The 24,957-nt window shown below is 38.6% G+C and overlaps 1 protein-coding gene and 1 long non-coding RNA gene across 3 annotated transcripts in view; both read right to left on the bottom strand.

The window, feature by feature from the left end:
• Positions 1 to 24,957, bottom strand: part of LOC311287025 (serine/threonine-protein kinase pim-2-like) — a 131,331-nt gene that overhangs the window by 880 nt on the left and 105,494 nt on the right. The window contains exons 1-8 of one of the 2 annotated variants that reach the window (XM_084403580.1): positions 5,525 to 5,562; positions 4,184 to 4,220; positions 3,768 to 3,860; positions 3,377 to 3,676; positions 1,093 to 1,317; positions 802 to 896; positions 612 to 662; positions 18 to 399 (exon numbers count right to left, since the gene is read on the bottom strand). In XM_084403580.1, coding sequence (XP_084259706.1) covers positions 18 to 399; positions 612 to 662; positions 802 to 896; positions 1,093 to 1,317; positions 3,377 to 3,676; positions 3,768 to 3,860; positions 4,184 to 4,208 — 1,171 coding nt within the window. In that variant the 5' untranslated portion in view covers positions 4,209 to 4,220; positions 5,525 to 5,562. Of the gene's footprint in view, positions 1 to 17; positions 400 to 611; positions 663 to 801; positions 897 to 1,092; positions 1,318 to 3,376; positions 3,677 to 3,767; positions 3,861 to 4,183; positions 4,221 to 5,524; positions 5,563 to 24,957 lie in introns of those variants that run through there. The other variant, XM_084403579.1, reaches the window with a different exon arrangement.
• Positions 17,881 to 20,801, bottom strand: LOC311287111. The gene is made up of 3 exons (XR_014626690.1): positions 20,648 to 20,801; positions 18,179 to 20,459; positions 17,881 to 18,016 (listed from the first exon to the last, which is right to left on the bottom strand). It is a non-coding gene; the product is annotated as an uncharacterized lncRNA (long non-coding RNA).

Here is a 24,957-nt window from a genome sequence, read left to right on the forward strand (position 1 = left end):
GCTCTCAAAATGCTCACCAACGTATATGTCGCTCTCGTAGCCCTCACTACTGAATAGCTGACCGCAGCCAAAGTCTATCAGCTTGAGGTCTAATGAGTTTCTCTTCAACAGGAAATTCTGCGCATGAATGTCATTATGAAAAACGCCATGCTCGATGCAGTGTCGTACTGCCAGCACAGCCTGTCGCATGAAGACCCATGCTATTGTTTCGCACACTTCAGGATTACGAGTGACGAAGTCCAGCAAGCTCTCGCAGGGTTCGGGGAACTCCAGGATGAGAGTGAATTTGCGAGGATGTTCAAACCACTCGTATAGTTGTATGACGTAGGGGCTTATGGGTTCCCGCCTCATCATTAACAGCAGCGCCACTTCTGTAATGAGAGGTTCAGGATGTCCAGGCTAGAGAAAAGCAGTAGACAGAAGGTAAGCTGGGTAAAAACCTGACGAAAACATATCATTTTTAAACATACTTTTCTTTGATCTTTTTAGATACGTTGAAAAGAACCTCAAAAGAGCTCAAAGTTTTTTTCTTTTGTGCCTCTAGGCTAATTTGTCAATCAGCAATCTGCACTTAAACAACTAAATAAATATTCAGGTTTTGGCCGACTTACAATATAAAGATAAAGAAAATTGTCAAACTCGCGCATCCGCTTGATGGCAACCTGCAAAAAAAAAAAAACAGTTTCAGTAACAGTATTCCAGCACATGACCTTGCGCTAAGTATTAAACCATCTGTACATTTTTTGAATATGTTTTGATGCACGCAAAAGCAAAATGTTTGCACAATTCGGGAAGATTTACCTTTTTGCCATCAAATTTGCGTGTTCCCCTGTACACACTGCCAAACGCTCCACATCCAATCATCTGTCCCGCTTTATAGAGAGACTCAAAGGACTCTGAAAAACAAACAGAAAAATATGAGAAATATATATGAGATAAAATATCAGTCCTGGTTGTGTCGAGAAAATAATGTTAATATGGGGGAAATAATATGAATATTCTCTGAAAACAAGCCTTAAGATATTTTTAGTGGAAAACAAGACGGAAATACTGTTTAAAATAATGTCGGAGAAATAAGGACTGGCGATTTACCATTATTTGGCTCGACGTCGGAGAGATATGGTGCAGGTGATAATGGATCAGGATCAGGTGATGATGGATCAGGATCAGGCTCTGGCTCCAGATCTGCTGTAGGGAGAAAAGGCTCCACAACATCCACAGCACAACTGTGGCAACAGCAGCAGAAAAGACCCTTCACAGCCGTCCATACCCTGTTGAGGAAACGACCAATTCTTTTCCTCTTCCTTGTAGGTTTTTCTGAAATGAAGAGAAACATCTCTGATGTCAAATTAATGATATCATGACATAACTTACATTTTACTGTTAAATTCTTTTCTGTAATGTTACAAATCCAAAGTAATGGAAATATTTCCAAGCTACCCACCTGACTTCTGCTAAATGCCTGCATAAATGTCCCAAAATCATATTTCACAATATCAATGGTCCTTTTATTTCACAATTTTTTATTAATCACATAAAATAATAATGTAATCCTCTGCACGACGGCCATTTTGTGAGTATTTGACAATTCAAGTGCAATAAGTCAGAAATATAATTCTATTGGGAATGGAATGCTGTCTGAGAATCAGCTTTCTGTGCGCGTGTTTCTGGTGTGTGTATAAATAAAGTTTTTTAATTAAGTTAAGCAATCGTTATTTCTAAATTTTCCCTGAACGTTCATAACGTCCAGTTTTTTTCAATGTTTCAAAAATGTTTTTTCTTGGTTAAAGGTGCCTTATGTAAAAATTGAGGTAAAAATATCCAAAAAATGAGCTACATGCATCAAAAGAATGAGAAGAAATAAGGGCGATGATGTCATTAAAAAAATGTCAAGTTATAGTGCTGCAGAGATATCAACCTCAATTAGCATTAGCATTAATAGCCACGGCCCGACAGGTGTCGTAATACCAGTTTCGGCCATGGGAGGCGGTATGCCGGCAACATAACCACCAGCCAAACATGCAATACACGAATAACTCGCACGGCTTGTGGGCGTACTTGAACCTGATGTCAATCGTGTGGAAAGTAGCCTACTGCCCACTACTACATTCAAATAAAATATGATAAAAAAGGAACAGAACCAGAGTAAACATTGGCACTGCTTTCCATCGCTGGAGACAACTAATGGACATGAAAAAAATGAGGTTTGACTTCGAACTTGCAACATTTCGTTTGGATTGGTAAGTAAGATGCTGTTAGTATTTCGTTAGAAGTTTGTTTTATATGTTTGTGTAGATTTTCGGGAAGTTATAACATAGAAATGTATCGAAGGCTGTTCGATAAACGTATATAACGTTCATAAATACAGTATTGTAATATAGTACACATAGCACAATCTCTATTGCTCTTTTTTTCTTGCCAACTACGTGACCTATATTATGTTTATTAAATGGCTTTCCTGAGGTAAATCTGACATAATTGTTCTCCAGCTGTGTTATTGACCTCTTCACGATGATAAAAAACACTGATTGGTCGATATTATGTATGAGGAATACATTTTGGTAAGTTGTAGCCTAACGTTACTGTATCTTTCAGTGTTCGTGATTTTTTTACTATTAGCTAGTAGAGATGATCGGTTCACATGCGCTAGGGATCTGTCGTGTAACATTTACAAGCGCCAAAACGGTATTTAATTGACAGAATCTGAGAGCTGAGATTTTTTTATATCATAACTAACCTGCTCTGTCTAGTCTGTCGGTCTCCGTGTCCTCTTTGCTTCGCGATTTTTCTGTGCGTGAGAAAATTGATGTGTGGGGTGAGAGCGTGTGAAAAGTGTTTGCGTGTGTCTCACGGTGAATGCGTGAGAGTTGGAAGCTCTGGTTATGTTGGCGCTAGCTTGGTCAACATCAGCGAATGCTGTCTGTCAAATTAATGTAATTCAAACTAACAATAAAAATGTAATATGAACAAAACGAATATGAACATATTCACTGGTAAAGGTGAAGGGGAGTAGCTTGAAGATATTCATACTCTAGAGTAGACCAACTCACTTTCTGGAGGTATACTGCCCCCATCTGGTATGGAATGTGGAGTATGAATTTATTTATTTTTACATAAGGCACCTTTAAAGGAACATTATATTTTATAATTTTGCATTATGGGAACGGGATGTTACTTTTGAATGTTCTCTTAATGCTCTGAAAATGTTCCAATTAAAATATATAAAAAAATATAAAAAAATCAGAAAGCAAAATTCAGCTGAGCACCAGTAAATGTGACCGGACATTAACATGCTAAAAACTTGAAGCAGTTCTGCATGGAATAGCAAAATCTCTATCTGTCCACTTTACACTGCCCAGCCTTATTTCAGTCTCACCTGTTGAGCTCTTGTTCACAGGAGAATTCTCCATGGCACCCTGAGCAGTTCGGCCACTTGAAGTCTCTGTTGTCTCGACAGGAACTTGACCCGGCAGCGGAGGGCACCGCCACCCTTCCATGCTGTCGGACGGGGACAAACCGCAGCTGCTGCCACTGTCCTGTTCGCTTCGGCTCTCCGAAACATCACCACTCCACCTCCATTCAACGCTGTACGAGCCTCTGCTGCTCAGCCTAGACGACTCTCTGCATAACAGCCTCTCCACATTGTCCTCAGAGATGGACAAAGATGATGTTGGGTCTGGAAAATTTCAGACATCAAAAACTGTTTTTTTCTTTTTTTGTAATAATATTTATAATCAATGTAAAAATTGGTCAAAGCCTATTCTGACCTCTGCGAGAGTGTTTAGATGAAGTGGACAGGCGTCCATCATCTGGGCTCTTCTGGCTGCCGCTCTGCCACTCCTTCTTCCTGTGAGGCGGACCTGTGGAGTGTGGACACAGAAACAGACATATTAAATACTATTACTAATATACTATTTCACATAGTTAGTGTTAATGGTTTAATAACAACCAATACTAAATGTCAGTTGATCCAGTCAATTACAAATTGTTACAATAGATAACTTTAGTTACTCAAATTGAAAAGTTGATTTCATATGCAAGGAATCAAATACATGTGATAACTTAGCTGGGAAAATTGGGGGATCAAATTGACCTTGCACAAGTTTCTTCACACCTACTCAATCATTGTACAACAATATTATACCATAACATACATTTACAAATAAAAAAACAAAGCAATCACCTCCTCTTCCCCCCATGTGAGCCATCGATCCTCCAATCTGCAATAAAAACAATACAAAAAGCAATACAAAAAGAACAAAATACAACTCTCCTCAGAAATGCAACAATAATAATAAAATAATAAACAAAAAAATAAATAAAACGCCAAACTCCTTCTAACGTAAAGAACAATTAAGTCTCCACAAAAACAATATGAACTCTTTAACAAAATTAAAATATGTAAAGGATATATGCGTATATATGCGCCGATCTTCTAGAATAAAAGTCTCTTCTCCGTTTCAGCTTCACAAGATTTGCATAGAAAATACTTTGCAAAAGTCTCTGAATTGTTCGCCTCGTCTCTCAACCAACTCAGAAAACGATCAGTTCGAGTGTATACAAATGCAGTCAAAATTCAAAACACGCGTCGCGATAGCAAATAAAATTCAAATAATTCATAACCACGCACGTACACCTGAAGTCGCACATCGAATATCAACACATTTATTGAAAAGTAACCAACTTAATATTAAACAGTTATTATTATTATTGTTATTATCCGTGGAATTATTCTTGCCCAAAATCTTCATGAGCAAATTAGCACCGACTTCGCAAGGCACTTACAGTCTGGACTGTCATTGCTTCTGTCCAAAATGCCATAAAGGGGGATAAATCGGTAAAAGACATCATCTTAATATATTATAAAGTCTAGAAAATTTTAATTTCCGCATGTAAACATAGAGCCAATCAGATTTCAGTATCACGTCATCACATCGGTTAGTAGTAGGCTAGGTGGTGAAGAAAAGAAAATTAAAATTAATATAAAGCCCATTTATGATTTTAATCAAGGACGTTCATCATTTATTTTACAATGATCATTATCTTTCTCAAACAATGTTTAACAGATTATTATGCACTGTAATGTCGGCTAATGAAATGATATTGAGTTCCTTTGCTCAAATTTAGTCAGTCAATTCGTCTTTTTCAACGAGTGAGTTCATAGGAGTCGAATCATAGGAGTCGGACTACGCTTTCGGCGCCATAGTTCTCTATACAGGCGACTCTTTCTGATTTGATTCACTAATCTTTCAAAAGAGTCATTTGTGATGTGAATCGAACTACACTGACCACCACGCTGTTACTGCATTACACCCGCGGACGCGGAGACAATTTATTTGGTTTTAAGACTCGTGTGGGGAACTCCGAGACGGAAAAGCGTTATATATAGAGAAGCTGCAAAGAAGTGCAGCTTCTTAATTGTCTCTGGCACGTCTTGTGTTCTTGAATGTAAAGGTAATCTGCTTAGTGCTTTAGAGAAGGTGCACTTTAGAGTGAAATAAAAATATTAAAGCGTATAACTCACCGTGTAATGTGATTAAAATGGTAACGTTAGTTCTTAACATTTTACTGCAGTGGGGATGTTACCAGAGGTGGACGAAGTAGCCTACACAACTTCCTTACTTGAGTAAAAGTATAGATACTAGGCTATAGGCTACTGGTCAAATACTCCGTTACAAGTAAAAGTTGTAAAGACCTATTTTTACTTAAGTAAAAGTACAGAAGTAGCCTACTCGTTTTTAAAAATACTTAAGTATCAAAAGTAAAAAGTAAATGTCAATGCATTGTTTTATTATTGTTGCATTGTTGTATATGTAATACTTAAAGGGACACTTCACCCATTTGCATTAAGCTTTGTATTGTTAGAAACCCAGTCATATATTATAATAAACGTGGATTTTTCGTTCATTTTTCCCTGAGATGGGAGAAATAAGGATTTAAGTGTTTTACTTCCTGCTTATTATGACGTAAAAATCATCATTTTGCGTCATAATAAGCAGGAAGTCACATTTCATTGAAAAGTGTAGAGACTACAAACACTAGCTCCTCATTATTCCAGGGGGCGGGACCCGCTCACGCTACAGACCTATTACAGATCAGTGGGTGGGACTTCACTTTCTGAAACTGAAAGCAATATCCTCCATCTTGTTTGGAAGCTAAGCTAACAGGCACTGTGGAGCCAGCTGTGAAGATATGACAATAGCGGAGGGTAACGTTACTCAATATGATGTAGAAGAAGAGGATTTCGGAAGTCTGCTGCTCGAATCGGGTGTTTGTGGCTACCTTTACAAGCCACATTATAGCGAAGAGCAGCCGAGGCGGAAGACCTGCCTGTCGCGGACGAGAAGCCCAGACTGGCTCGAGTTAGGGCGGACTGGTGGCGCCGGTGATCTCACTATGCAACTACGAACCGCTACGAACACAGAGATAGAGTCCGTCTGCGGCAAAGAATTTCTCCTAGACGAAATCTCTGAATCAGACGAGGACACGGACGTTTGTGTTGTGAACCATCCTAGTTTCGCACGGTCGCACCGCATCTGACTGAACATCCCGGTAACGTTACCATGCAATAATTCACCATTTCGAAAGAAATACAAATGAGGAGTAATTCATTAATGAGTTCGCCAAATAACTAACGTTAGACATTTTGTGTGAAATGAATTTCAAGCTCCGGTTGTAGGTAGCTAGCCTTATGGACGGATGAGTAATTCATATGCTGTTCTGGATTAGTGGGAGTGGCTTGCGCAGCTGTGCAATGTGGTGCATTGTGGGAGTTGTTGTCTTTCATACAAATGCGTCCTGAAGTTACTTTCTTTCTTTCCTCGGTCAAGAAGGCACCAAATTCAAAATTTATTTTACATTTCGACTACATATATGACCCACTTTCAATGAAGATCAATGTTCCCATGGGTGAAATGCTCCTTTAAAGTACCGTATGCTGAATCTACGCCTGCCTACCTACACTGTAAACCCTAATAAATTGAGACTACTCAAATGATTCGAGGAAAGTGATTCCCTCAGTTCAATTGAGTAATGGGGAAATTGACAACTCAATTTAATTGAGTTGGCCTAATATGGTCGCTTCATTGAAGTAACTCAATCATTTAAGTTATCTGTACTTAATGTTTAACTACAGATAACTTAAATGTTTAAGTACATATAACTTAAAAAGTTAAAGAATAAACTCAAACTTTCCTGTTTAGTATATCGTTTCCTTGTATTAAATCATTAAAACAAGTATTGTTTTTCACATCAACCACTTTATTAGGTTTATACAGCATTTACAGCGTTTTAACAGTAAGCTCACATTTTTAAAATACACAAACAAAATCATAAGCAAATTTTTTAGTTGCATTTTTTAAAGACACATGAACAAAATAAGCTAATTTCTAACACATTTAACACAAACATCAAATAAGCAATTTTTTAGGTCACATTTTTAAAAGACACATGAACAAAATCATAAGCTCATTTTTAACAGTTGTATTTTTAAAAGACACATGAACAACAAAATAAGCTAATTTCTAACACAAACATCAAAATCATAAGCTAATTTTATATAATATAACCCTCATATCATTATCAAATTTATTTCTAGAACACAGTTCCAGTAGTGGGATTGAATGTTAGATTGAATAAGTGCACTCAGTAACGTCCACAATGGTTTCGGACACCCAAATGGCTGTTCCCTCAAATATTGCCCTATTTAAAGTTTTTTTGGCTTTTAGTATGAATACGTTAACCTTACTGTTATCTATAAGCTAGTGTGCTCCAAAAAAGTGACAAAAGTCGCATTTAGAAGACCAAACCCAACGTTGAAAATAAAAATCAGGTTTATGCCAGAATTCCAATGTCGGATTGACGTTGATCTCCAACGTTGTACAGACGTTGTATTGTGGTTGACAATGAAAATCGGGTTGACGTCAGGTACCAACATCAGTCGGGTTCTGACGTCAACACGACTTTTATTTTCAATCAATATCCAACGTCAATCTGACGTCGGGTTCTGATGTCAATCAGATGCAGGGTTCTGACGTCAACCCGACTTTCATTTCCAACCAAAATGCAACCCCTGCAACCAAAATCATCCGCTGACTGATGTTCCTTTCTACTCAAGGACCTTGACAGAATTGTAGTGGAGTAAAAAGTACGATATTTATCTTTCAAATGTAGTGAAGTTAAAGTAAAAAGTTTCCAGAAAAAAATAATACTCAATTAAATTACAGATACTCAAAAAGTGTACTTAAGTACAGTACTCAAGTAGATGTACTTAGTTACTGTCCACCTCTGGATGTTACTATGATTGTGAGCGAACATAAACTGGTTTCATCTGAACGCACTGTTTGGAATCTGACACCAACACTTTTTACAGATATTTTGGTAACACTACAATTAGGTTTCATTCGTTAATATAAGTTTAACTACATTAGTTACGATGGACTAAGAACTTTCCAAAAGAATAAAACATTGAACAGGCTCAATCTGGATTCATTAGTAATAGACACATATCAGATAATATACGTTTAGTTTTAGATATCTTAGATTATTCTAGTCTAGTTTCTGATGATAGTTTTGTTTCTTCTTTTGGACTTTTATAAAGCTTTCGACACTCTAGAGCAGGGATGTCCAATCCTGCTCCTGGAGGGCCACTGTCCTGCAGAGTTTAGCTCCAACCCCAATTAAACACACCTGAACCAGATAATCAAGGTCTTACTAGGCATTCTAGAAACTTCCAGGTTGGTGTGTTGAGGCAGGCTAGAGCTAAACTCTGCAGGACAGTGTCCCTCCAGGACTGAGTTTGGACACCCCTGCTCTAGAGCATAGCTTTATTTTTCAGTGTCTTGAAAAACTTGGATTTGGAGATTTCTTCTGTAGTGCCATAGAACGTACACAAATGGCAGTAGTTCTGTTATTCTAAATCATGGTGCTACCCACCGTTTTGAAATTTCAAGGAGAATAAGGCAGGGCTGCCCCATTTCACCATATCTTTTTCTTCTCGCTGCTCAGCTTCTCTGTGCTCACATAAAAACCAGCAATCTGAAAGGAGTAGCTATAGCTGAACGAGAGGTGATTGCTTGCTGATGACACGGCCCTCTTTCTTAGGGATGCTATGCAGATCCCTTTGGCAATAAGTGTTATTGAGTCTTTCTCCAAAGCCTCTGGCCTGCGTTTAAATGTTCAAAAATGTGAGTTTTTGGCCATAAAAAACTGCAATGACTCCTTTATTCACGGTATTCCTGTGAAAGAAAAGGTTTGTTATTTAGGAGTTTATATAGTGAAGGACCAAAAAGAAAGATGCATTTTTAATTTTCAACCCCTTACGGATAAAATTCAGAAGAGATTTAACCAGTGGCTACAAAGAGATCTCTCTTTGAGAGGCAGGGTACTTCTTACGAAGGCTGAAGGCCTCTCAAGGCTTATTTATGCTGCTCAATCTGTTCATTTGGAGTCAAAGCTCTGTAAAAATATTGACCAGATACTCTTTAAGTTTTTGTGGAAAAACTCAATTCATTATATTAGAAAATCCGTTGTGAAACGGATGGTGGTCCGTAAAGGGTGGTCTTAATATTTTGGATTTTAATACTTTAAACTATAGGCTACCTTTAAAATGAATTGGATGAAACAGTTTAGAAAGAACCCAGGGTCTTTGTGGAACTTTATCCCTAATTATATTTTTTCTCAGTTTGGTGGTCTGGATTTTCTTCTGTTATGTAACTACAAAATTGAAAAATTACCAGCAATATTGTCTGCTTTTCATAGGCAGTCTCTTTTGGCTGGTCTTTGATATTTAAGCACAACTTTTTACCTCATAAATATTTTATTTGGAATAACTGTAATATTTTGTACAATTTTGAATTGGTTTGATCATTAAAAATTGTAAAAATACAGCAGCCGCACACTCAAACACTGTGCAAGATCAATTTATTAGCAAGCTTTCGGTCTTGCGACCTTCTTCAGGCATACAAACATTGAATTGCATACAGAATTGGTTTGATCAAAATATCTTGTTAGTCAGTCAATTAATTAATTCTCAAGGATTGTTGTTTTCATATAAGATCATTTTCAATTTCCTGTTTCTCCTAAAGAAATTTCAATAGTTATGGGTTCAATCCCATCAGGTGCTCTTGCTTTATTCAAAGGAACTCAATCTCTACTTCCAGTCTCTTTGAGTTTGGTTAATACTTCTGTTGGCAAATTTGCACCTGTGACTGCTTACTGGAATAATGTAGTTGGTAATATCTGTTGGAAAAAAGTGTGGATGCTTCCACATCTCTTTTTTTTAACCAATAAAGTAAAAGAGATTTCTTTTAAAATAATTCATAAGTGCTACCCTGCAAATCAATACATGAAAAAGTTCAAAAAGGATATTTCCTCCAGTTGCTCTTTCTGTGACATCTCTGACGAAACTGTAGTTCATCTTTTTTGGTATTGTCCATTTACGAAAATGTTTTGGCAAGATGTTTTAGGATTTATTAGGTCTGAAATCTATAATGAATGTGTGTTGTATTGGAAAGATGTGGTCCTGGGCTTTGTTGATTTTGACCAATCTAAAAAAGGTCATTTTTATGTGATTAATCTGATCTTGTTACTAGCAAAATTCCATATTCATAAATCTAAATATCTTAATGCTAAACCTCTCTTTCTTATATTTGTGAAAGAACTTGAAAAATACTTCTCGATTAAGTTGTCTGAGAACAAAAAAGCCTTAAAAACATTATCTGTTTTATCTTTGTAACTCTTTTCCTTTTTTCAGTGTCATGTAATTCTCATAATTTGTTAATGTTTAATTTATATTATTTCCCCCATTTTTTTTTGTATTCTGTTGTTATCTGTTATTACTTGTGTATTGTTTTAACCCTTTATAGGGCACTCATTGAAATACTTGGAAATTCAAAATTTCAACCCTGGAGTGTTATTGGAGGTTATTAAAAGACTTTTAAACTTTTGTGACTTTATAAAAAGAAAATCATTTTTATGTCGAAAATCAAGGTCAATGAAGTTACCATATGGTTCCTCGCCAGTCTATGGTCATTTTTTTTCCAAAAAGCATATACATTTAAAATATCAGAAACATATATAAAATATAAATAAATACATGAAACTTATATAAATTTCATGGAATTTTTATTTAGGAACATTTTTTTCTTTTATTTAGGAACTTTTTTTTTTCATGTGTCATAACGTGTCCATTTACTTAGGCAACGGCTTCATGGTACTTGATGAAGCAGTTGCGTTCAGCATTGAGGCACAGGTGGACCTTACAGACCCTGCAGACCACATTTGACCTCAAAATGTTCCCCTTCCTGCTACAGTACTTGCAGGTCTGGCGGTTGGTGTAGACAGGGGCATGGAACAGGGACATGTCAGACCGCAAAGAAGCATCTGGGGTGTGGTTGCGGTGTCCCCGGATAGGCATGGGGACATCAACAGAGGTGCTGGGTGCACATGGAAATGATGAGCTCCTTCGGGGGCGAGACATAACTGGCCTCTGGTTGCTGCAACTCCTAAACACCTGGATCCGGAAGTTCTTCAACGACAGGCCATCCACAGCAAGAGCCTTGATGTCCCGCCTGTACACGATCCAGGCATTCGTGAGGCTGATATCTATTGCATACGCAAACATCCGCATGTACCACCTCTTGGATTTCATGGGGGTGCGGTAGAGGTGGACCAGCATGTCACTCTTGTCAATGCCCCCCATGTTGGCATTGTAGCTCTTGATGACAGCAGGGCAGCTTACCAGTTCCTTCTTCTTGGTGTCACTGCAGTACCGGTAGACTGAGGACATGGGCTCCACCCCCATGTCTGTTGACAGCAGAGTGACGACCCTGTTGTCCTTCCACCTAAGGGCTAGGATCCCATCATCACTGGTGACGTAGTCATGCACACCACGAGGGACAGCCTTTTTCTCCATGTCTTTGATGGACTTCAATGGAGGTTTGCCTATTCTGGTGTCCCTGGCTGTCCCAGTGTACCTGCAGTTCTTGGCTTTGAGGTACCGCACTATCTCCAGGTTGGAGAAGAAGTTGTCCGCAAAGATGGCTGTGGTGGTGGAAGAGGACATGGTGCTGGCCAGGACGGAGACTATCTGGCTTGTTGTTCAGACATCATGGGGACACCGTGGGCCTGCAGTGTAGTTTTGCCCTGGTATAACACCAGGTCATGAATGAAGCCATCCTCAGAAGCCCTGGCAAACAACTTAAATCCCCATTTGTCCGGCTTGCTCTTGATGTATTGCCTCAGGTTACCAGCTGTCTTGCCTTTGTAGGCAACCATAACTTCATCCACAGACTGCTTGGGGGTCTGTGGCTCACTCCTGAAGACAGTAACCAGGAGGTTGAACAGTGGCCGGACTTTGAAGAATCTGTCGATGGTGCCAGGGATCTGGGTGTTGTCATTAAAGTGGACAAGCCTTCTCATCAGCCTGAACCTCTTAGATGACATGAGGTTTGCAACTTGAGGGATCCTGGTCTCCATTGCCCAGTAGTCATCAATGGAGGGCAGCTCAGAAATCCCCATGTAGAGCAAGATGGCCACAAAGCTCCTCACCTCATCTTCAGTGGTGGTGAAGGTGGTGTTAACATCCTTCTGAGTTGCATACAAGTTGGTTTGGTATACGATATGCTTGATGACATGGGGGCTGAAGTACTTACTGAAGTAAGTATACGGAGTCTCAATGAAGTCAGGGGGGACGTGCTGGTACTCAGGCAGGGCTTGGTTATCCAGGTCAACCTTCTTCCAGGTGGTTAGCCTGGATGCTGGCTTCCCCTTCTTTGTGGGGCCCTTGGCTTGTGGTGCTGGCTGGTCTTCATCCTCCTCCTCGTCACTGTCGTCATCTTCGTCCTCAAGCTCCTCCACTGCAGTCTGCACACACTTCCTCTTGGCAGAGGGGCCCATGTCACTCCGGCACTCGTGGGTAAGTGGGATGAAGTCGGGGTCTGCCACGTCATCATCTTCCTCATCAGAGCCCTCATCATCACTGATGGCGGGGTCAGCTGGCACAACAGCAGTCACCCTCTTTCCATAAAAGAGCCGAGTAGACAGCTGCAAAAGAAAAGTACGTTTTTGAGTCAATATCAAGGCCACTTTGAGTTATTTGTGAAGGAAAACTGTCACAGTGAAGTGCAAATCTACTGAAAACAAAGAATATTGACATGTAAATTGTAAATATATAATAAGAAATGAAAAATAGCACTAAGTACTGGTGGTACCACTTATTTTTGTGAGCAGTAATAAGGCTCACAGTAAAAAAAAACACCAATATATGCCATTTAAGTATAATAAAAACTGTTATAAGGCCATAAACTGAACAAAATTACACATAATTCCCTATTTATGGCGTGATCATTTCAATAAATGGTTTATGTTTTGCATTGTATCACTGCATAATGTTATACAAACCTGTGGCAACATCCACAGGTTTGTATAAGTGTAGGGCAATACACTCATGAGTAGTATTGTCCTACATTATAATGCATTTAAGTGAAAAATAGCACTATAAATACTGGTGGTACCACTTATTTTAGCAGTAATGAGGCTCACAGTAAAAAAAAAACACCAATATATGCCATTTAAGTATAATAAAAACTGTTATAAGGCCATAAACTGAACAAAATTACACATAATTCCCTATTTATGGCGTGATCATTTCAATAAATGGTTTATGTTTTGCATTGTATCACTGGCACTGCATAATGTTATACAAACCTGTGGCAACATCCACAGGTTTGTATAAGTGTAGGGCAATACACTCATGAGTAGTATTGTCCTACATTATAATGCATTTATGTGAAAAATAGCACTATAAGTACTGGTGGTACCACTTATTTTAGCAGTAATGAGGCTCACACCTCACAGTAAAAATAAACACCAATATATGCCATTTAAGTATAATAAAAACTGTTATAAGGTCATAAAACTGAACAAAATTACACATATTTCCCTATTTATGGCTTGATCATTTCAATAAATGGTTTAAGTTTCGCATTGGATCACTGCATAGTGTTATACAAACCTGTGACAACATCCAGTGCACTGTTAAATAGTATTGTCCTACGTTATAATGCATTATTAAAAAAAAAACCCCACAAGTGTGGTTTGCTAGACGCATCGGGCGTATGTCTATTTATGGACACACTGTAGCTTGCGCTAGTTTTACCTGATCAAATATGATCACACCATTTTTCATGTCCAACGTTCACTAATTTCTAGACATCCTACACAAACAACATCGATCTCAGCATTTAACACAACTATTCAACCACATAATGTGTGAGTTTCATTAACTTACCATTGTTCGTTTTGCTGGTATTAATTTTTGTGTCTGAGTAGATTGGAGCGTAGATCCGTCTTTCAGAAAATCCGGATGACACTGAAGTCTGCAATGGCGCGGGCGACTCCTGATTGGTCAGATGCCATGGTGTTACTATCGGTGACGTAGACTGACATCCGTTGATTGGCTGGGAGAAATCCATGTGCTTTTACGAGCTCACGGAGAGACATGCAAACGCCATTATGAACGGTCGATTAAGTTCAATATGACAAATTAAAACATAAATTTCGGATGTACTGATCCTTTGAGTTCTTATAGTTCTTCGCCCGATAGCATTAATAAAAATAATTAAAAAAAGACCCAACAGCTTGCGCCATCTAGAGCTTCATGACACAACTTTGTATTTGTTTTTGGGTAACTATTCCGATAAGCTTCAAGATTGACCTAAATCTTTCTAATAATTATTGTATAGCCTACAGGTTATAGTCTCATTATTGTACTGTTATGTTTTAGACAGACTCAACAATGCATTGAAGTTTGCAACCATGTAGATTTTAATTTAGTTTTGTTTTGAGAAGTTTCTCATAGGCCGAGACTGTTTGGGGTGTCAAACTCATTTTCACTGAGGGCCACTTCAGCATTATGGCTGCCCTCAAAGGGCCGGTTGTAACTGTAAGACTTTTAAAATGTTAATATTTTGTCTCTTTATTTGATTATTACTTAAGTTACAAATATTGTATATGCATTTGCAGGGGTGTTTCTAGGTTTTAAAAACATCAGGGGATGAGCCCGAAACATCAGGGGCTGGGTAATAATGATTTGATACAGAGAATAATGTATACTGTATATATGCAGGGGCAAACTGGCTCAAAAATTCAGCCCTGGCACTGTAGCCACACCAGCACACATTACCACACAGTCATGCGTATTCAAATGTGAGGTAGTTAGGGGGGTTGGAGGGCATGCTCCCCCGATAAAATTTGGATATCTCGGACCTACATATGTGCATTTTAAGGTGTTTAAAGGCCAAATTTTTTTTATAACAATAGCTTTAAAAGCATGTCAGTGGGCAGTAGCATGATGTATTTTATCAGATATTTTTAAACATGAGAATCAGTTTAAATGTCGCAATGAATGATCCACACTACAAAATGGAAGTGCAGAATGTTTCTGCTTATTGTTGACAATAATCACATCTTCCAAACAGGAATGGCCTTAAATGAGAAATCTTTCAGGCATTATTTTGCATAGACGTTACATTTCAATCAAAAACCAGTGCAATCTTTTTGTGTCCAGAGGCAAATGAGCAATTTATATTAGCATTAAAGATTGGTTTCAGCAACTTGTTTCTTTCCTGAGTTAATCAATGTTTTTGGCACTAATCAGTTTAAAGTTCAATTGTTCACTCATAAAGACAGTCACTTGTCGCCACCTACTGGCTTATGATGCAAGTGGCGCAAACACAGACAAGCGGAGTGATACAAATGGTGAAAAGGATAATACTGGTACATATTATATTAAATATTATGTAATATATTTAATATATATAAATAAATATATTATTATATTAAAATAATATAAAATATCAATATATTATTCTTCAATCAGTTCTATGCAGCAATCAGATTTAACAGATTTATTTTTTGATCAATTGTCAAAATAAAGTATAGTCCTACAAAGCTAGTTTTATCAGAGCATGAACAGAGCAGGGAGAGGACCAGTGAATGAGAGGATAGTGATTCGTGTAATTTTACCAGTGTTGCCCAGCAGGCTATACACACCATGTTACAGCACAGTAGTGCTATTGCAAAAAGAAACAAGTCCAGAGAAATTTCATGTCGGCACGTTTTTTTAGCGGACTTTGCCTTTCCGGTGAGCGTGAGCAGAGCTCGCAACACACACACACGCGCGCGGAGGTTGCTTGCGGAACATTAAAGCAGAACGGTGCTGTGAACACGGATCGGAGAGCACAGCGCACACAAAAGTAAAAGTCAATGCATTGTTTTATTATTGTTGCATTGTTGTATGTAATACTTAAAGTACCGTATGCTGAATCTACGCCTGCCTACCTACCCTCATATCATTATCAAATGTATTTCTAGTACACAGTTCCAGTAGTGGGATTGAATGTTAGATTGAATAAGTGCACTCAGTAACGTCCACAATGGTTTCGGACACCCAAATGGCTGTTCCCTCAAAATATTGCCCTATTTAAAGTTTTGATATTCTGTACACTGACATCATATTTGCATGAGAGAATGACTGTTACTCCCCCTCAGTAACTTGTGCCCTGCAGTGGTGTTATTGTCTGTGCAAAACATTCATCTGCAAAATGTGTAGAACACATTCATCAAAAATAATGATAATTGTCAAAAGTCATAGAAAATTGAATCACAAAATCAGATAGGCCTATTTGACATTAACAGGTGCATAGTTACATAGTTCTAAATATATTTATATTTAAATCAGTCTCTTACATACCCTGTATTACTGTCAGCAGAAGCAGAGAGCACAGGAACATCATTATTGTTTATTTTTTAACATATATAACATCATTTATTTTGTTCTGAGATCAAAGTAAAACTACAGAAGACATTTAAATAGAGCTATTTTTTTCCCAGTGAAATTAGACACCATCACTGTTTTTTAACCAACATTTATAAATAAATTCCTCATTGTAGTAATAACTATATGCTTTAGATCATGCTATAGATCCGATTATTAGCTAATTTGCTTTCTTAATTACTTTTAAACAGGTTAATGAAGCATTAATGAAGCATTGTTAATCAACCAAAATTTGACAAAAAAAAAAAAGTTTGCTATTATATAGATTCAATATTTTTTGATTTTTGACAGTAGTGAATGTTTTTCTTAAAAAAATTGTAAGTACATTTCTAATCACGTTATCTCAAGGTATCTTTTTTTTTTAAATATAGCGGATGTATAGCGTTAACGTACATGTCTATTTTAGTTTCAGACACCTGCAGGTGACTCATCATGTCCTAATTTATCTGTAACCCAAATCAGGTTTGGTGATTCCTCTGCTCTTCAAAGACAGCACTATACAGAGATGGATATCAGTTCTAACTAGAACTGTGCTAAAAATAAGTTATTCTTGAACAAGAAGCAGCAGAGTGACAACCTAAACTTATATGATTAGGAGATGCAGCTTTACAACATTTTACTTTGTACAATAAAATCAATCAATCAATCAATCAAAAAAAAAAAATGAAAGCACAGCAATGCACAAATTCAACTGAATTGATTTGACAGTGGTTAGTATATGCAAAACACGAAATTGTGTTATAAAAAATAATGAGAGTTTTTTTCAGAGAAACATATGTTTATCTATTTTGTTTAAAAATATGGAGTACAGTGCTCCACTTGTTAAATACATTTCTCTCTGTTTGAAGTTTTCGTACAGCGTAGTTGTGTTTCCTGTGACTGTGGGCCTCAGAGCGCAGTAATACAGAGCAGAGTCTGACACTTCAGCAGAGGAGATCTCCAGATCCACACGTTTTGTATCTTTATTAATTGTTGGCGTTAAACGCTCTGGTATGTTGTCACTTATCAAGCCACTTTCATAGATGTAGAGGAGGAACTTTGGTGTAGATCCGGGATATTCAATGCACCACTGGAGAATATCAGGTACTCCGCTGTAGTTACATGTGAGTTTTACGCTTTCACCTTCTAAAACTTGTTTTTGTGAGTCATGAGACGTAATCATGTTTGCCAGGATGTTCCCTGTGAGAAACAATGAAATAAAATGAAACAAACAAGATATAAAATTGCATAGTAAAATAAGAAGCACATTTATTAATTTAAATATCTGTTAAAAGCAATTCTGATCAATACAATTATTATATAATTGAAGAAATTAATTCAGAGAAATTAATCAATACTCACCTATATGAAGAACCAAAATGACAAAGACTTACATAGAGTGAGAATGATGTGATTCCATTCTGAAACAAGCCATGCAAAGTCAAGTCAAACTAATCAGAGAGCTCCACCTCTTGACACAATGATAAACTGTACCTACTGGGAGGGAAAAAAACATTGATACTGAAATGATCCTAATGTTGAGTTCTCATTCATCTGTGACAGGAGCTGATGCACAGGCTCTTTGACCATGACAATCAGATTCACCATTGTTAAAACAGAATATAAAGATCAATAGGGAGATTTTTAGACTAAGCACTAAAAATAAACCAGACTGTATATAACTACAAAAACTTGCAACATATTGCGATATATTCAGTGTAAACAAACAAGAATTGGGGCAGGTTAATATTTTAAAAAAGTAGAAAGGGGAAAAAAGCAGCAACAATGCACATGCACATTTTTTTTTTACTCATTTGTAAATATAAATCCTGCACTGAGGGCATAGATATTATTTTCATTCATCAGATATTTTAAAATGTGTGCTGGGCTGTGTGAAATTAAAATCTCTGCTTATGTATCTGAATATCATAGTCAGATTTATTACTTAGCTGTGCGCAAAGAGAGAAATGACCAGCGAAACAATTTGTTTTAAATTCAATTGTAACAATAAATCGTGTCACAAAATATCACAATACAAAAATGCAACAATATGTATCATGGATAGTGACAATATGTATTGTGGGTAGTTCACCCAAAATGAAAATGACTGTGTGAGAAGAAAATCTAAATCTAGTGTCAGTACTACATTATACTGCTAAATATAATGTTGAATATAATATATAATAATGCGATGGGGGAATATTTGTGGGTCCTGAAAATACAAAATGTCTATGTTACCAGTAAAAAGTGGCCTACATTATTTAAAATATATCTAATCAGTGACAGAGCGCAAGCATATTTGTCTAAAATAATTCTGTATTTTCAGCTTCAGAATCATGAAGATTATTATTTTGGTGTCACTATTATCCATTATGGCATTGGGATTAGCTGCACCAAGTCCAAGCCTATTCATTTACATCCACAATGTAATATAAAATTTTGCATTTTAATCAACAGTAAATATTTTGTTTACCTTTTATCAAATGTCTTGGAGTATCACAATAATGTCGTATTCAGTATCATGATATGTATTGAATCGTAACATGAGGGTATCCCTGCACCCCTAGTTTAAAGTCAATCAATTTCGACCTCTCTTAAAAAATACACAAACAAATGGTCTTCGGTAATGATTCTCTATACATCATTTTAATCTAATACAATACTGCCAATTAATTCACTTCGGTCTACCCAATTTCACCACTAAATATTGAATAGATAAAAAAAAATGGTATCACTTTACAATAAGCTCTCATTATAGTTAACATGCATTAATGCAGTAACAAAAAACAAACAAAAAAAAAACAAAAAAAAAAACAATTAGCAATACATTTGTTAATTTATTAATCTTTTTTTTTATGTTAATTAAATACAACTGTTCATTGTTAGTTCATGTTAGCAGGTCCATTAAATAATATTAACAGATTCAACTTTTGATTTTAATAATGTATTGGTAAATTCTGAAACATTAACTATGATTAATAAATGCTTTAGAAGTACTTTATAGTTTGTTAAAAAATGTGGATAACTAAAGTTAATAAATGGAACCTTATTGTAAAATGATCACCAAATAATACTAGTGTGATTCAGAACAGATGTCCCAGGTGAAAAAGACATACTATTACATGCATTAAAAATGTACTTGAGGTTGTTTTTAGTACAATACAAATATACTATAATGCATTTTTAATACATTTAACAGTACGTCTTTTTCACCTGGGGTGGTAAAAAATGTATATTCAAGAGGATGCAGTGTTTGTATAGTATTAGTATATTTTTCAGTACTTAAAAACACTTTGTCAGTTCCTTTGATTCAGGTTTTTGTACGGCGCTGACGGGTTTCCTCTCACTGTGGGCTTCAACGCACAGTAGTACACTGCAGAGTCGGATACTTTCACAGAGGAGATCTCCAGATCCATAGAGGTTTTCTTTTCATTTAATTTCACTGACATGCCAGACTGCATGATTTCAGACTCCCTGCTGTTTTGCAGGATCAGAAGAAGGAAATGTGGACTTGACCTTGGATATTGACGATACCAGTACAAAGAAAGGGCTGAAGAGTAGTTGCAAGACAACGTGACTTTATCCCCACTCTTCCTATAAACCTCAGTTTGGACAGGAGTGATGACATCTTCACAACTGCCACCTGAAAAAGAGAAATTAGTATTTGTAAGGTTCATTATGGTCTTGTATTTTGGCTGATCTTCGTGAACCTGACCTCTGGAGGATTTATTGTACATGCAGGGATTATAAAGATCTCGTAATGAAAAATCTGAAAAGTTTGTGGTTGCAAAATGGAAATTATTAAATATAATCAAATATTGAGCTACTCACCTCCGAATGTAGATAGAAAGCTAAGTAAACAGAGTAACATTGTTCAGGCCGATGCTCTGACTGACAGCTCAGTTTGTAGCTAATCTATTTCAAAACCACATCCTCAGGATGGCCTAGATGGTGTCAAAACGCTAAATCCCCTCCTTCTGACCCCAAACACACATTTTAGGAGTTGGAGGTCCAGCTTTTGAAGACAGCCCCTAAATATTAGCAGAACAAACTTTAGAAATTTAAGGTGAACATTCTGATTTTATTTATTTTTTTATTTTATACCGAACTTACAGCAAACAAACACATCTCAAAGCCCAAACTTATATGCAAAATAGGATATCTAGTCTTAAATTTTGAAACATAATATGACTAACCTCAGGAGACAGACACTATATGTTTTAGTAGCTTATGTGTCATGATTCTGCCATCTAGTCCTTGTCATTCTTTAATTCTTGAGGCAGGATCATGACAGACCCATGTTTTGTGTACAAGCACATGGCCATTTGTTTGGGCCATGTGCTTGTGTTGTCTCGTGCTTGTGTTGTCTCGTTCTCTTGCCCCGCCCCCTTGTTATCCTCGTTTTGTCATTATTGCTTTACCTGTGTCACCTGTTGTTATCATTAGTCTCCCTATTTAATCCCCTTGTGTTTGCTGTCTTGTGCTGGTTCATTGTTACCTGTTTTCATTCATTGTGAGACTTTGTTTATCTCTGTGAGTACCCTGTCAAGAGTGTCATCAAGAGAAAGTTCTGTTTCTGTATTAGCTATTTGTTTGTAGTCAAGTCCTAGTCTAGTTTAGTCATTTGTTGTCCTGTCTTGTTTTGCCCCCTCGTGGGCTTTGTTTTCCCTATTATTTGCATATAATAAACCGTGTGCTGTGACTACTGTCTGTGATTGGGTTCATTCCCTTCATCACCCTTCCTACATCATAACAGAATGAACCGGCCAACAAGGAACCCAGTAGACAGTATGTCCTCTTTTGTTGCGCATAACCCGGACGACCTTGCACAATGGTGGCTGAGGACTATTTCCGATGCAAGGAATGGCAAGCTGCTCTTCCCCAGGGAGAGCGGTCCCTGAAGGAGTATGCCCGGGTCGCGAATGAGAGGAGGCTGTTCCTACCTGATATTCTCCTCAACCGCTACCTCATTGCGGGTCTCAACGCTCCTCCACCCCTGGCAGAACGGGAGAAGCTGGTCTGCTGCCCGTTTGGTGAGATGGTGGATCGTCTGTCGCAGAGGGAGTCGCGGGGTTCCACCTTGTCGTCACCATCACCCAAGTAGTCGAGTCCCAAAATAGATAAATAGCCCTGGATAAGATGCAGTAGGCATTTTTGAGGAAAAGTACTTCAAGTGTTGTTTCTATATGATTTTTAGGTGCTGAATCCATTTCTGCCGTATAACAAGTTGTAAACATCACTGTTTTGGCATAAACAATAAAAACAAAATGGCTGCCAAAAAAAAAAAACGTTTTAATGCATTTATTGCAGTTTAAACATGAAACATTATAACTAAACTATGCATTCTCAGAATATTTAAACATGTAAACAATGAAAAAACAACATTAACATGAAAGGGACAGTTTTTAATGGCTGCTGGAATTATGCCAAGGTACCAAGGTACACTGGGAAGCATATATCAGTGGAAATATGCAATTATGCCCAGCCTGAAGGGGGGAACTTGGAATACACATGACCCCAGTGGGCTGCATATTGAGAATCACTGGGGTGTCCAGCCGCAGGTGGAATATTTCAAACCCAGGGGTGGCAAGGTGGCTTGCCGAGGGAAAGACATATGCTCAGAGAGGCTTACAGTGGACTACACACGTGGGGGTGGCCCAGAGGCCGTGTTAGGTGTCGCCCAGCCTGCAGCTCTACAGATGTCTGTTAGCGAGGCGCCATGCGCTAGAGCCCAAGAGGATGCCACACTCCGGGTGGAGTGGGCCGTCACACCAAGGGGGCATGGTCGGCCTTGCTGCTGGTAAGCCAAAGCAATGGCGTCCACTATCCAGTGAGACAACCTTTGCTTGGAGAGAGTCTTTCCCTTCAGCTTCCCACCATGACAGACAAAGAGCTGGTCTGAAGTCCTGAAACACTGCGTTCTGTCTACGTAAGCATGGAGGGTGTGTACTGGACAGAGCAGTGCCAAGGCTGGGTCTGCCTCCTCCGAGGGCAGCGCTTGCAGGTTCACCACCTGGTCTCGAAAGGGTGTGGTGGGAACCTTGGACACATATCCAGGCCGGGGTCTCAGGATCACGTAAGAGTTAGCCGGTCCAAATTCCAGGCACGCTTCATCAACCGAAAATGCCTGCAGGTCCCCTACCCTCTTGATGGAGGCCAATGCAACCAGGAGCACTGTCTTCATTGACAGAAACTTAAGCTCCACTGATTGCAGAGGCTCAAAGGGAGCACTCTGCAGAGCAGTTAAAACCACTGAGAGGTCCCAAGAGGGAACGAGAGGAGGGCGAGGAGGATTCAGTCTCCTCACTCCTCTCAGGAAACTGATGATCAGGTCGTGCTTTCCAATGGACTTACCATCAACTGCATCATGATGTGTGGCAATGGCGGCACCATACACTTTCAGGGTGGAGGGAGACAGCCTTCGCTCCAGCCCTTCTTGCAGGAAGGAAAGCACGACACTGATCGGGCCTTTCGTGGGTTCTTGAAGTTTAGAAGAACACCAGTTGACGAAGAGGTTCCACTTCAACGCATAGGCATGTCTCGTGGACGATGCTCTAGCGGAAGTGATGGTAGCCACCACCGCTGGTGGTAGGGTACTCAAACCTGCCTCGTCCCGTCCAGGAACCACACATGGAGATTTCAAAGATCGGGACGAGGGTGCCATAGGGTGCCCCGTCCCTGAGAAAGCAGGTTCTTTCTTCTTTCTCAGAGGAATTGGCCAGGGAGGTGCTGTCGCGAGGAGTACTAGTTCTTGGAACCAGGTGCGGTTGTGCCAATACGGGGCAACCAAAATTACCTGCTCCTCGTCCTCCCTGATCTTGCGCAAAGTCTGCGCAAGAAGGCTCACTGGGGGAAACGCATACTTGCAGAGGCCCCGCGGCCAGCTGTGCGCCAGTGCATCCGTGCCGAGCGTGCCCTCGGTCCAGTAACGTGCGGTGAAATCTTGTCATGGGTAGGCTGTGACCTATCAATGTGGATGTGGCATATATGTTCATATATTCATTCAGTTAATGTAGCAACCCAAGTAGTTCATATTATCAGGCATCATCACATCGCTGCCTGCATACAGCAAAGTGAGTCATATGCGAGGCTAATGCACAATCAAATCTAATAATCAAATTAATGGACACATCTATTTTATGACTTATACAACAAACAAATGTTTTGTGCGGGACACAGTAAGTAAGAGAGGGAGGCGGCGCGGTGTCAGCGAACCCTAGTCACTCCTTCAAAATGCGCAAACGCACACAGACAGCCACACACACACTATTGGTCTGGTGACGGCGCACCCGGATTTGAATAGGCTACAGTCAGAAAACATTATGTCAGCAGTACAGCTTTAAAGTACAAAAACAGCTTATTCGCTCGTAAAGCTTAACTGCGCTAGGCGCACACACCGACACGCAATGAGCGTCTGGCGACGGCACACCAGGATTAAAAAAAAGAGAACTACAAAACAGCACTTTAACCCTTACGAAATGCATCATAATCGCACATATAGACATACAGTACAAATGTGGCAGAGGTGACAGCGTACCAGGGTATGGAAGAGAGAACATTTTGGTGTCAGCGCACAGCATGCCTATAGCCCACCATCAGACAACATACACAAGCCAATATAAGGGTTTTAAAAATAATAATAAACGAATAGTTTACGTTTTAAAGGGGGTGCTTACTTTTATTTGTAGACGAAATCCATGCGTCTATCCCTCTGGACAAAGATGTCAATTACTTTGTTGTAAAAGTCCTCTTTGTTGGGTGTATTTCTCAATTTCATGAGTCTCTCCTTTTCAATGGAAATAAGAGCCAAGGAGGAAAGTCTGTTCTGCTCCATTCTGTTACAGCTGTAGGTTTTTATGCGCTTTAACGCAGAAAAGCTCCTCTCCACAGATGCGGTAGTAGATGGTATAGTTAAGACCAGCTTCAAAAGTTTTGTGGCCTCAGGAACAGTCTCCTGCAGATCATGCTCGGTCAAAAAATTAAGCAGCTATATAAGCAGTATAGGCCCGCCAAATCAGACTTTAATCTAATCAGATCAAAGAATTTTGCATATGTGGACAGGCTCTCTAATTTTTGATCATCAAATTTACCTGACATCTCCGTGAATTTTTTGCAGTCAACTAAGCCAAGGAAATTCAGCT

Source organism: Rutilus rutilus, assembly GCF_951802725.1.
Source record: "Rutilus rutilus genome assembly, chromosome: 3".
Lineage (NCBI taxonomy): Eukaryota > Metazoa > Chordata > Actinopteri > Cypriniformes > Leuciscidae > Rutilus > Rutilus rutilus.